This window comes from Aythya fuligula, chromosome 8, assembly GCF_009819795.1.
Source record: "Aythya fuligula isolate bAytFul2 chromosome 8, bAytFul2.pri, whole genome shotgun sequence".
In the NCBI taxonomy this organism is placed as follows: Eukaryota; Metazoa; Chordata; class Aves; order Anseriformes; family Anatidae; genus Aythya; species Aythya fuligula.
This window is the reverse complement of record NC_045566.1, coordinates 25500262-25514656: the sequence shown is the minus strand read 5'-3', so window position 1 is coordinate 25514656 and position 14395 is coordinate 25500262. Positions and strand designations below refer to the sequence as shown.

Sequence of the window (14395 nt, the reverse complement as noted above, 5' to 3'; positions counted from 1 at the left end):
CTTTTAAAAAATCCTTCTTTCAAAATCACGATGTCAAGCGTTTGGATGCAAATATGCGTATAAAAACCCTCAGAATTAAAGCCACCAGACTTTCTTCCCTCGAGAGTGTGTGAGCAGTTTTCAGTTGTGTTGTTTTTTTGTTTTTTTTTGTTTTTTTTTAATTATTATTTCAAAAGACCCTTTTCTCATTCACTCATGGCACTCAGTTAATGAGCAGTTTCAAAATGTCTCAAGGCTTTATTTAGTGTGCACTATTCAAAGCCTATTATTAAATATAAACTGGGGAGGGAAGCTTCCTGATACACACCCTTGGAACATCAAATTCATGAAATAAACTTCGTAAGGTTTATCTTCACAAATGGCCTTAAAACTGATGAGATAGTAATATCCCTATTTTACAGACTAGAATGGGGAGCAAAGAATTAAGATCAAAAGTGTTAATTACTTTTGGCACCAATCTTGAGCACCTCCTTTTCAACATACTTAGCTTTATGAAACAGTTCATCTTCAAAGCACAGTTTCCACTCAGATCAGATGAAGCTGTGAACGCTCAGTACTTCTACAAATCAAACCCCAGTTCTACCTTGATTATCAGAAATACAGAATAAGCAATTACAGTTCCCATCAAAAAAGCAGTTGAAGGGGTTTATACAGTATCCCTTACGAGCAGTACCAGAGGCAGTAAGAAAGAATAGTCTCTGGAACAGCATTCAGCTGCATTAACCAGGAAACCTTTGTCTTCCTTTAATTCCCTGCCTTGGAAACTACAGCCACAGCAAAGGCGGCAGCGCAGCCTCAACAAATTACAGCGTGCACTGCACAACCATAATTCCCACCCAGAGCAGCTGCATCCTTAACACCGAGCAGAACAGTGGTTTGTCAAGGAAGAGCTAAACCTGTGATTTGCTGGAGTGTAAGATACTCAGTTGTATAATTCGCTAGGTCTGAATGCCTGCTTTTGCAGATTCAGTGTTGCTTCCTTAGCTTATATGCAATTCCCTGGATTTAAAAGAAGCATAAAAATAACAACAGAGACGCAGGCTCTCCATCATATCGCTCCATGCAGCTTCCCAGAGTTGGCTCTTTTACAGCCACAGCTAGTGCTGGAGCTGACCAAGCAACTTGCACAACAGAGCATCATCCTTCAGGAGGTACCAGATGGGTACGCCAGCGGACTTCGTGCACGCTTGCTGACAGCAGCAGAACAGCAGCACTCCTGAACCATCAGTCCCCTTCCACTCTTAGCAGGGCAGTACCCCTGCAGGACAGGCTCTTTGTGCTCCTCTTACCTCTGGGGGATCTGTAACTCCTGCACAGCCTGCCTCTCCTCTACCCCCTGTCCCAGACCTGCCCTCTCCCCATTCCTGTCTCTTCAACCCATTTTTCCTGCTTTTGCAATCACTGCCTCTCCCCAGCCTGTCCAAATTACCCCAGCCAGGCTGTCCACCTACTGACAGTCTGTTTGTCTGCCCAGGGTCCCCGCACAGGCTGTCCTACCTTCTGGAAACAGTCAGTCCTTCACTCGGCTCACTGTGTTCATCTTCAGCACTGGGGCTCCCATTTCTCCCAGTGCATTACTCCTGTTCTCATTCTCCTACACTCCTCAGCCTCTAACGCCTTGTGTGGCCACTTCCCAGCCCACCTTGTCTCCAAACTGCTCACCAGCTAGTCCCAGCTCACTTGCCTTCCCCAGTCCCAGTCAGATCCTCTCCCTGCTCCAGGAGCGCCCGGCTGCGTGTCCCCGTGTACTCGTTCATCCACGTTCTGCTCAGACTGCTCCCTTCTCTCTGCTTTTAGAAAGAACAAATACCCTTCAAAGGACAGGAAAGTTTACGCTCATCCAAAGCATCTGGGAAAAAGCTATTTCTGGCAAAACAATTTCATTTCAGTCACCTGTGCTATAGATTGAAGCATTCATAGTCACTCGGGTGGCACGCAGCGCTGCCGGCACTAGGAGATGCAAGAGGCTCGTGCAGCTCTGCGTGTATGGGAATTCACCACTTGGGCTGCTGTGCTCCTGCAGTTCCTGCTGGGCAATACGAACTCTTCTCTTCAAAGAATTTCAGTTCGGGTGAGTTTTCACGGCCATCACTCTAAGAGAAGTCCACTTTCCGTGTTTTGTATCTGCTTTATTACATGAGGGCTACAGTTTTTCAGAAGAAATGCTTACTGGATTTTTGCTTACTGGATTTTAAAACAAACAAATGAATAAAAACCACACCGTGGCAGCATAATGCACTTTTCCCTAGCCTTCTACTAAATCATACATCTTTCAGAAACACACTCTGAAGGGGTCAGCTTGCACTCTTCCAATCAAACAAAGTCAAGTTAGAGCCAATGTGTGCTCTGAAATGTACCAAAAAGCCTGCGGTACACCTTCAGCACTGCCAATGAGTTCCAAAGAAGCTCACTGCTAACATCTTTTGGCATCAAAAGAGGAGGGAGGGTTTGCATCCCAGGCCACATGGAGAGGAGAGCTGCCTGATGCTATTTCACACGGGGAAGCCCAAAATACCCATCAGAGGTGAAACATCAAAATGAAAATCAATGAGACTTAAAACCTGTCTAAGCAGAGGCCCAGCCACTGCAATGCCACAACTGGCGATTTAGATACACGTCAGTTGCTTGCAAGGAAATAACTATCACTGTTTAAGTTGTCCCATTTAAATATATAAATATACAAACATCCAAATATGTACACTCACCCCGCACGCACAACTAGATAGATAGATAGATAAGGACAAAGAATACTGTTCCCAACTACAGAAAAAAAAAGAAAATAAAAGAGGAATCAGTATGAAGTTTATACCATTTACACATTTTTCCTGTTTTAAAATATTTGCCTATTTAACTTAGATAATTGTAGTGTTTTATTTTTAAACTTAACCCTGAAAAAATATACATTAAAGCATTCTCTGAACAGTGTGTAAAGTGCCTACGTGACATTTTGTGGAATTTGATTTTTTTTCCCCATTTCTTGAGGAAGCTGCTAGCTAACAGATTTTCAACTTTTTAGATGAAAGCTTTCAAGCTCACTCCCAAAACATGATTTAGTTCCTTAAGATCTGGTTGACATATTCAGTTTAAAGTTTGCATTTTTTTTGGTGTAGTAAGATTATTTGCCAGAAAAACTAAAAATATCTATAAAAAGGAAATAGACCTAGAAGCTTTTTGCTGATCGTATTTAAAACAAACATTGCAGTGTCTTCAAAACATCCCTTCTAACACCTAGTAACTTTAATTTTAAATAAAGCATCCTAATTATTCTGCAAGACTTGAAATTATATTATTTCAGCACCTTTAGCACAAGCTTGCTTTTTTTTTTTTCCTGAATCATTCTAATGTGGTGTCTTGGCTAATGCAATTAGCAGATTCTTTTTTGTTTATGGCATTTTCTTTATCCAATACATATAAATTGTTGCTTAAAAATTAAAAAAAAAAAAAAAAAAAAGAAATCCTGTCCAAGTCAGCAGTTGTGCTCCCACAGAACGCTGTTCAGCCTGTCCGTGGTGGAAGAGAGCCGTGACTAATAGGAAAGGAGATGAAGCCCCAGCCCTGCTTTACAACACGTCTGCACTGCAAGGAGGTGGTGTGACGAGGCAACCCGGGGGCTCCATCAGCTACCTGTAACCTCGGGAGCTGCATCACCCTCAGACCACCACACTGCACAGTGGAGGCCACAAACCCTGACAACCACAAGCAACTGGGAACAGGTACAGCAGTTATTTGCCATCTTTTCACTGCAATACTACCCAGCAATGTAGACTTCTCTTTCCTTCTTCCCCCATCTCTACACAGCGCTTACGCAGCACCCAGCTGTATGGTCCAGTGCCAAACCAAGTTTATAACCCAGTGAGTATCTCCCAGACACCAGTAATTCTCTTCTTCTGGGTGACTAACGTGACATGGTCAAGGATTTGGCTGTTAAAAACAAAGGCTGTACAGAAACATATTTCTGTGAGAGACAAAACATCCGGAGGGGGGGGGGGCAGGAATAAAGTGAGATTCTTATTCAATCACCGGATTAAATTGGGGCAGGGGGGCACAGGGAGAGAAGAGAGAGCACGCATGAGATGCTTCTGATTTCATTATGAGATTCGTAAATGCCAATGCACAACTTTTTACTTTTTTTTTTCTCCTCCATACAGCAAATTCTATTAATTCTATTAGAATCCATTATTGGTCCTCAGTATGAATACATCAAGTGATTTTCCTCAGTTGTCTACTCAGTGGGGACAAAGAGAGTATTATTCACAGGTAACAAGAGGGACAGTATAAAAGCTGGACAGCGACGACGTGGTTCATTAAGGGAAGAACTAAAGAATTCATTAAGGTGCACTGTGAGGCACAGCAGCTTTGCGAGCATTCTCCGATGTGCCAATAATGTCATAACAAATACCCAAGTAAACCAGTTAAGCAGTTTTCCTTGACATTCGCGGTGGTTTCACTGTCATTCAAACTGTGGTCATTTACAATTTCAAAAACATGCTCCAACCTTGTTTCTACAAATCACACAGCAGCCAGATACCCAACCACTCTTCTGGGGGTGCCACGACATCCTCCAACAAACTTAAAGCAGCAGACTAGCAAGAATACTGGAAACCAAAGCATGGCTTCATTATTTATTTATTTATTACCAACACGACACAGTTACTGACCTTTGTAACGTGACAGGCAGATATTTTGCTAAGAAGTTTCCACCCCATTACATATTTTTTATTTTTCAGGCAATTTTTAAACTATTTTGTTCAAAAGACACTGTAACCGATGCATCCACACTTAACGCTGATATCATCCAAATAGTCTACCAAATCACTTCCTCCACAAGCAGCATGAAGACTGAGTGCATTGTGACACCTCATACATATTTAATAATAGCCTGATAGGCTGTCATTAACATCAAACAGCAATCTAAGTTTGCTACATTAAACATGATCCCTGTGTTAAGAGGAGAATCACAAACTGCCTCCAAGATTGAGCCTGAAAGAAATACCCACCGACTTGGACAAGGTGTAATGAGGCCAACTGCACTGAAGGAGCCATTATTCACACATTGGATTAAAAAAAAAAAAAAAAAAAAGAAGAAGGGGGGAGAAGGAGGGCAGAAAAAGCTTCAATGGGTCATAAGACCAGACATGCCATAAGGCAATCTGTCACAGAGTACTCATATTAATAACTGTTGTGTCAAAACTGAACATTGCAAAGAAAAGACAAACCTTCCTTTATGTTTTATGAAACGTAAGCCCACAGAATTAATAATTCATGAGATGAAGAAAAATATCAGATTTGGATATAAATATTAACAGAACCCTGTCAACCTGTTTAGAACCCAATTTTGACCATCCTACCTTATAGTTACCAATCTAGAAGAGCACATTCTCCAAAAAGCTCAAAGGAAAAAAAAAAAAAAAAAACACGTAACTATGAAAGTCATTAATGAAGAAATTAACATTCTCCATTCATGTAGGTCCTAAACAAAACAGCACAACTCTGTTCTGTGCCTGGCAGTTGCTGAGAGAATGCTAATGGACTGGCAGTATTTGTTCCCTGACTTACACTATGTTGACAACAATAAAGTTGGTGCACACACAAGAAAGTACACCAAAGGGACTTCATAAAACCAAGACCCAGTGGAAAAAGGGTAGGGAAACAGGGGAGGTGGTTGTCAGATGACAAACAAAGATTAAAAAAGAAGCTGATTAAAAGTTAATGCAAGTTTCAGCATATGAAGTTCATACAACAGCTCCTAGATAATTTTTTTTTTCCAATGAGCTAAAGAACTGGCACTTAAGAATACAAAAAAAAACACCTAACCTATAGCACACACTCACTTATCAGCAAGTTCACTGTACATGATTTCAATCGAAATACAAAATACATTTTCAAAATACATTATTCTCAAGATAACATATTTAACCAGGCCTACAAAACCATGCAGTGGTTTCCATTTCAAACATTATTTTGTTTGCTAGACTGATTAGCAGTTTGAGCTCAAGACACAGAAAATCACTTCTGCCTTGTGACACCAGCCCCCTCTGCTTTCAAGACTATCATAAAGTACAGAATGTTCTAACACAAAACACAGTTGTGCCAAAATCAGGAAAGCCATCAAAAAGCACTCTTCTAAATGGTGATGAAAGTGCTTTTCATTAGCTTTTTTTTTTCTCCCCACAGAAAATAATATAATTAAGTCTAGTTATGTCCTCACCTGCACTTACACTATAGTTAACAGTGTAAAAAATACTTCTGTTAAGCATCAGTATTGGGCGTACATAAAAAAGTCAGTACAAATACTCAAAGTTTCTCCACAGTTTTTGCCATTTTAACTGCATTCAACTCACCGGTGAGCAAGCAGAACAAGCAAGTCAAAGAAGTTTAACACTGAAACCTTTTAGCAATAATAATTTTTAAAAGTTAATTCCTACCTTTATCATTCTAGAAAGATCTCCAGCATCAGCTAATTCCAAGACTATGTTCAGTTCATTGTCCTCAATGAATGACGCATAGTATTTTATTACATTTGGGTGATTCAGTTGCTAAGAAAAGATATACAACGCATGTTTTAGTGTAGTGTCTTATATTTTATGAATAAAATATTTTTATTTAGGCAAATAACACACCTAAGATATATTATAGTATGATACAAACAGTACAGGCTTTTATGAAAAGCATTTACAGATGAACATTTTGCAGTAACACGCAAGCCTGCAAGAACATGGTGGAGTTTTAGGATCGAGACAATGATTCATGTCAGTACTTTAAAGGATCTTTTCTTTCAATGCATCTGTGCAATAGTATGATACAACCTGATGAAACAGCTGGGCCAATTTTTGAAATCAGTTTTTTCTTGCACACAAGACACTTAACTACAGTATCACATGCTTAGTAGAAACTTCTACTTGAGAAGTTATGCATTTTTCGATAGGATTGAATTCTCTATTTTAACTTTTAAAGCAATTATAGATTATAGATTCCTTAAGTGAGACTTATTAAAGCTCTACACAGCTACCAGTGGACACTTCAGGTGTATCTATGAAAAAAATAACGTACTTTGATAATAGTTGCATTTGTATTCAAGATAAGTATTTTTTACCTTTAGAAGATCTATTTCTTTGATGCAGTCAGCACGGGCTTTGGCATCCATTAAATCAAATATCTACACACAAGAGATAAGACAATTAAGTGATTAAAAAAAGCAAACTGAGTCATTGTTATTATCACATAGCATCTATAGAGCAGTTCAAGTTTCACATGAGCAAAATATAATACAGTAATACGAAATACTCCTAATGCTCTTAGTGCAATTGTAAACATTGCAATGCCCACATACTGATTTTGGTGCTATATCAGTACTTTTAGCCTTTTCATAGGAAACAACTACACTGGAAGTACAGGTCCTCCACGAACTCAGCCGCCACTTCTGCATATCTACTCAAATACATGGCAATAATTCAGCACTTCTCCTTCAAGATGGTTCTAGTCCAAGTGTCAGGTATTTCTCCCACACCTACCACACCATTATCAGAGACGGATTCTTTCTAGGACTGAGCATGCCTGCCTTTCTTAATCTCTTCTTACAGTCCTTTTGTTTTAAATAACACATGCACTTTTACTCCCTCAGGATCAAAACTTCACTGTCACCTCTGATTCTTTCTCTCCCATTTCCTTCCCTTCAGCAAGGGAAGAAGCGATTTGGGTTCTGTAATTTGTTTACTAGAGCACTTTTTTCATCTGTCACCTTGACTTTTATAGCTTTTTACAGTTAGGCACCTTTGCTCATCATTTTTTTCCACCTCCCATCTGCTCCAAATTATTCTGCAATGGATCTCATCTTTGCCTCTTCCACGGTTAACCACGTTACCCTCCACTAATTTCTGTTTGCAGCAATTTTTTTCCTGTCATTAAAAGTCCTTATCCTCATTCTACCCACATTTATATTTGACCTAAATTCTTTCCATTTTCACTGTTTTTACCACCCTGGATTCCCTTTGCACTTCACTTTCTCAGATTTGCATCTCTCCATATAGTGCCACCAAGTGATAAATCCCCCTTAGAAGTGACCAAGTTGGTGCATTTCCAGTGAATCCTTCCTCTCTCATTCCACATTACTTTCGAAATCCAAGAAGTGGATTCGGACAGGCCTGCCTACCAGATGTGGAGCTACACAGAAGAATACCAGTAGCGGATCGCAGCCCTCTGAGAGCACATATGCTCTTGTCTAGCCGCTGCTCCCCTCAGAAAGCCCACCTCATCTCCTGCCCGTGGATCTGACACACAAAAACCAGACTGCAGCGGATGCAAGACTCGCTTTCTCAAAAAGACAGCTAAGTCAGGAACTGAAATGCCAAGCCTGGAGATGGGGAAAAAAAGAAGAAACAGGAGAGAAGGAATGAAAGGAGAAAACAAAACTACTCTACCAAGAAAGGGAATAAAACATCTCACAACTACTTGTATATTAATGCCAGGATGATGGGAAATAAACAGACTGAGCTACAAGTAATTATTCAAGGAGGCGGCTGAGGAGGATATAACAGACACACAGCAGGGTAAGTAACAAGAAAGGAATGCTAACACTAAGAAATAAAGCAATTTCAGATGTAAGAGAAGAAAAGCGTTAGTACTATATGTGAAATTAGAGGTACAGGTATTAAACGGCAAATAGCATTGATGCAAAAGACAAGAGTTTATTTATTAAGGCTGGGAAAACACATTTAGTGAAGGAGATGAAACAGCCTGCATCTGCTGTAGATCTTAAATCTGAATGAAAAAGCATTGCTCTTTAATCGCCTTGACAATAGACTAAAAGTCCTACCACCTGCTACTGTCATGACGGACTGAAATATTTTTTTCTAGGAAATACTTAGGAAACTTCAAAATATTAGAGGTAGCACATTAACAGGGAAAGTACTTGGAAGGCATGAGATCACAAATGTCTTTGGCAGTAAACTATGAGACCAGCAAAAGGAAAACCTCACACCCCCCTCTCCGAAAAACAATCAGTGGAAGTGTGCACTGAGTAGCAGGGGGATAAAGTACAGGGGCACGGCAAAGTTGTGCATGTCTGCTAAGCCTGATCATGAGATAATAACATTTCTTATCCATGATGCAGAGATCCAGGTGCAGATAGGGAGAACTCCCAACATACCGCAGAGCCTAATCAAAGCTGCAAACAGAATTTTAAACTGAAAATCATACACAAATTACCTGGTCATGCAGTGTAGAGGAATTATTCAAAACACAGTTTCAAGATTTAAAAACAGAAGACCTGCAATGTGGCCGGGGAAAAGAGAGAGGAGTTTGGACCTGCTAATGACTGTTTCAGTTTCAGTTCCTCCCTCAATCCCTTACCTGGTATTTCTGCTAGTTTTACCATGGGCAAATTCCATAAACACTTCCCAGGTCGTTGCAGATTACCTCTAAGTGACCAAGCACTTTAATTCTCTACTGGGTTTACACTGGAAACACACATTTTGATTCTTTGTTCTTGAGCACAGAATACTTTGACCTAAGCCAAACCCTCACAGGCAGTTAATCGACCTTATGTGTATAACAACTTCGGCAGAGGCTGCCAGAGCACGTGGCAGATGAGGACTGCTTCCAAGCTCTGGACCTTCCTCAAATGTGAAGAGGTAGAAATTAGATGCTGTTATCCTGCATTGAGAATAATTCTCACTTCTCTGTCGTAAGAGATGGGTATTTGTAAAGGAATAGAGCAACACCAGCAGACAACAGGCTGCCCATGCAACCTATCCATCACCACCCATACAAAAATACAAGACACCTGCTTACTAACAGACTTACCTATATGAGCAGTATTTCCCAACACACCTAAACAAGCAAGCATCATGAGTATTTTTTGTTTGTTTTTAAATAAGCTACCCTCTAGTAAGGACGTAAACCATGACCCCTCAGAGAGGTGTAACAGAACACAGAAAAGCCCTATGCGCAGGACTAGGAAAGATTTGGGATCAAGGGATAGGGAAGAAAAAGACAACATTTTGTCCAGGTATTCTGGCTGGCATTCCCTGTATTTCCAATTCGTTATTAAGCTGTCACAGAGCATAGGCTAGGCCAAGCAGCTGATCCCAGGAAAAGTCAGACGTAAGGTTTATTAACATGACTCCCCTCCAGTTTTGCTACACTTCACACAGCCCAGTGGCAAATCTGTCTCAGCTTCATCTAAACTTGGTATTTCAGACATTAATAAAATAACACACTTAAGAAAAACTGAGTCTTATGAGATCCTTACAAACACGAAGACAGACCATCTGAACATCCACAATTCTGGCCCAGATCTAACCTGAACAGACTGTAAAGGCCTCTTCCTAAAAATCCAGAACTCCAGTTTCTCAGACATTAACCTCCTCCAGCAACAAAGTTATAAAAACACACCATCCAGTCCATGGCATGTGAGGAACCCCTGCCCTATCACATCCAACAGCTGGCAGTGGCTCTCCTCCCCATCAGATTATCATTCCAGTCTGCCAAGCCGCTCCACTTGGATCCCAGGCTCAAACCCGTGTCAGCTCCCGGGGCGACTACTGCGACCAGAACCCAAACCCTCTGCACTTCAGCACCACAAAATGGTTCGGCACTGACGAACGACACACACCACAAAACGGAAGCCACAGTGAAAGAGTTTAAAAGCTTAAAAACAATCTTCCAAGTGCATGTCAAAACTAACAGGGGGCAGCTGGTAGCGGAGGAGGAAGGAGCTGCCACCTCCTGCATCCTCCTCCCGGCAAGGAGCTCGGGGCGCTGGGGACACCCCGGACCAGCCAGGAGGGTGAGGGCTGTGCACATCGACTGCTGGGCACTAGCAGTAATTAGACTACAATTATTAGCATCGCTGTAATCGGCTAATAATGGGAAGTGCTGCATTTTGGTCAGCCGGTTTGGCCATCAGTTGTACTAACAACAAATGTTAACTCTTGACTCCGCTTACAAGGTCAGGATCGCGGGGTAATGCAGGTCGTAGCTGTGTTTTTCTAGCCCATACAAATTGCATGGAGTATAATGCAATCTTATTTAAAATGTTAATTACTCTTCCCTGGTTTCTGTTTTCAAGGACTCTGGTAAGATTAACATTTCTACAAACTAATTATGTTTGCTGTGAAAAACCTATTAATATGCAAAAATTATATTAAATATTTTTATGATGCATCCGTTTTCACAAAGTGTAATCAAAAGCCTCATTTTGAGGAGTGCCATGCCCTATTTAGCAATTAATTCCTGAAAACAATTAGGCAAAAACAGCTCAAGAGATATAAGAGGACCTTTTAAAGCTCTTCCTGAAACTGTATTCTTTTGGCATTCTGGAAATATCAGTTTTAAGTACTGTCAGGAGATAGCCGTACTTTTAGAACCATTTCTAAGCTATTTTAAGATCCAGAACACAAACTGTTCCCCGCACAGATGTGTAAGCTAAACAAAAAGGTTGCAACACATGAAATGAAATTCCTGAGAAAACTTCTGACATAGATGCTCACACACTGCTCCTGCTCCTTGAGAGCTCTGCGCAGAGCAAGAAGGTTGAAAAACATTTCACCACCAGATGGAAAACATCAAGCCGTAGCTCCTAAGTGCAGACGGTATTTGCGCAATTACCAACGACTGATTTAACTCAGCTTCTGAAGTGAAATGAATGTGTCAGTGTTCCTTCACATGGTACCGCTTTCAAAACATGCCAAGGTGGGAGCCTGCTCCGTTCCTCTCGCTCTGAAGAGGAGCGCTTACTCCTCCAGCACTTTTCCAAGACTTCTTCTTCAGTAGTAAGAATAGAAGTCTTTTAACCTTACCATTTAAATGTCAATTTAATCTAGTTCTGCTTAAAAAAGCTGTATAAAGGAAAGATGACCTAACAAAAAGTTCTTCTAAAGCAAAACATGAACATGCCTGCCACAACGTAAGTCTACAGACAAATAAGCAAAATAAAGACTTGAATGCACACAAATATTGAGACACTGAACAGCAACAAGGAGCATTTGAGCATTTTGCCACCACTGCACTGCTGTGCTAAGACAAGAGTGCTTCATAACGTGTAAAATTACAAGTGCTTCCCTAAGATTAATTATCTCTAATTCAAGCCTGAAGTAGCAATCCACTGACAATACACAATGAATAATGAATGTAAGCGCAAGATAAAAGGATTCGGTTTTGAATCACAAACACAGGGGTCTCCGATACTGGAGGGAAAGGGAAGGAAAGATGGAACAACGTGAAGCAGAAACGTTCAACACCATCTGCAGTTGTATTGAAATGTGCAGCTCCACCTAATAGTTTGAGTAGCCGAGGTTTATTTTAAAAATACCATATCAAACAAACAATATCCAGTCAGTGACAGTAAGACTACAGTTACAAGTCTTGTGTTACATTCTTAAAATACACCATTTTAAGCCCCTCATATCTAAGTTCATACCAGTTCCACACTTCACAGCTCCACCTAACACAAAACCAACCGTCAGTGCTCACACTGTCCTGCTTTGTAATGCGCTGACTGATTATCAAATGAAGGGCAGAGACTTTGTGCAACAGGGGGGGCTCCCGAAGCTTTTCAGTCCTTCCTTTAGGTCTGAAATAGAAGGAGCATCTTGCCAAGCCTGATATCATTGAAGAACTGTTGCTCAAGAAGTTGGTCCAATCTAAGAACTTTGAAAAAAAGGTGATCTGTACCTGTGTTGTTATACACAGTCAAACAGCGGGGAGAACGACAGTAGAAGTGGTAACTTTTATAAATATAACTGATCAACAAAGACAAGTAGGTTGCATTTCCATGGAACAAAGACTGGTCAGAGAGGTAGGAGTTTATTACATACCATAAAATGCACCTCCTCTCTGATGCCCCTGTTTTTGCTATTCTGTAGCATTTTGAAATTTAATTACCAGTCTTGGTTCTGGAAGTATCTTGCAGGCTTCTGGAAAGAACAAGGACCAAGAGACGAGAGATAAAACAATTGTAACCATTTACAAAAGATGTTCCGTGGTTTTGTCTTTTGAGAACAGTTTGTGAGGATTTCTTCCCCTTTCCAAGCAACCACTAGAGTGCTTATTGCCCAGAATGACATGTAGTGGTACCTAAGGGTATTGATGGTTCTTTTGCAAGGATTATTTACAGTGGTAGTGGTAGAGATGCTCCGCTTCTTCCTCAGGCTATTCCATGTATTTTGGACTTCACACTTGTTAAGAAACTTAACTAGAAGCTCTTCAAATGTAGACTGCTACATTAGTAGCTTATCTGCAGTTGATCTTCCCTGATGTTTCTTCGACCCAGTGTCACTCAGACATTAGTGAAAGTGAAGAATAAAGATTTGTTTCATAATTCTGGTTTTATTTAGGTAGTATTACAACAGCATCTCAAAAACATGGTTCCGTGAAAAAAGCGAGCACCTAATCATGATAAATACCACTTCCCTAACTCCAAGCAGGCTAACCATACACAGGAAGATGAAACATGAAGGGTAGAACGAGAAGAAAACACCCAACAATTAATTTTATGTATTCTGGTTAAACTGCTAGAAAGAAATTGCAAATTAAATAGTTTTCACCCTGCTACATATCCGACTGTAAACCAAATCAAGATTTCTACTTCTTCATATCATCTGGACTCAGCAACAACCACAGACTCAGAAAGAGCGCTTTCTGTCACCATCTGCTTGTCCTTCCTCCCACAGCATCGTACTGCCACTTGCTTCTGCTCACGTTGAGTTGCACAAACATACATTTTGTACACATTAATGCAACATTTATCAATATTGTACATATTTCAGCCAAGTACAATTTTAATAGCAGGAAATAAACATTCTTGTCAGAAAGCTTCACTAAAAATAAAAAAAATAAAAATCAAGGCTGGCAATCCTTTTGGAACAAATAAAGGCCTGAGATCCAGTAAGACTGGGAGAGGATAACTGAAGAATAACAGCCACATCAGACCTTGAAGGCAAAGACAAGCAGAGGGAACCACTGGTCAAATAGACAGGAAGGGAGCTACGGACTCAACCCAGCCAGGAAAATGAAGCTTTTTGGGGGGAGGAAGAAAGAGGGAGAATAAGACTCGCAAACTCAGAAAGGAAGACATGTAGTTGTTAAGATGTGAGATGAAAAAGGGAAGATAATGGGAAAACAGAAATAAGTCCAGATCTCAGTGTGTCGGTTTTCTTCTTTTTTGTTTGTTTTTGTTTGTTTGCTTGTTTTTGCTCCCGCTTTTTGTTGGTGGTGTTTGTTTTTTGTTTTTGTTTTAAACATGAGGTGTGGGATTTGGAGACACTATCCCAATAGAGAAACATGGCAAGTAAGCCAATCCAGGTAGTATTTCATGATACAGCTAGGAAGTACCTTTTTTATTTTTTTTCCCTATAGGTTACCCAAGTCATACTTTCTATTCCAATAGCATTCTACA

The 14395-nt window shown here is 40.4% G+C and overlaps 1 protein-coding gene across 1 annotated transcript in view; it reads right to left on the bottom strand.

The window, feature by feature from the left end:
* Nucleotides 1-14395, bottom strand: part of NEK7 (NIMA related kinase 7) — a 61166-nt gene that overhangs the window by 29647 nt on the left and 17124 nt on the right. Inside the window, exons 4-5 of the mRNA XM_032191907.1 lie at nt 7094-7156; nt 6426-6536 (exon numbers count right to left, since the gene is read on the bottom strand). Coding sequence (XP_032047798.1) covers nt 6426-6536; nt 7094-7156 — 174 coding nt within the window. The remainder of the gene's footprint in view (nt 1-6425; nt 6537-7093; nt 7157-14395) is intronic.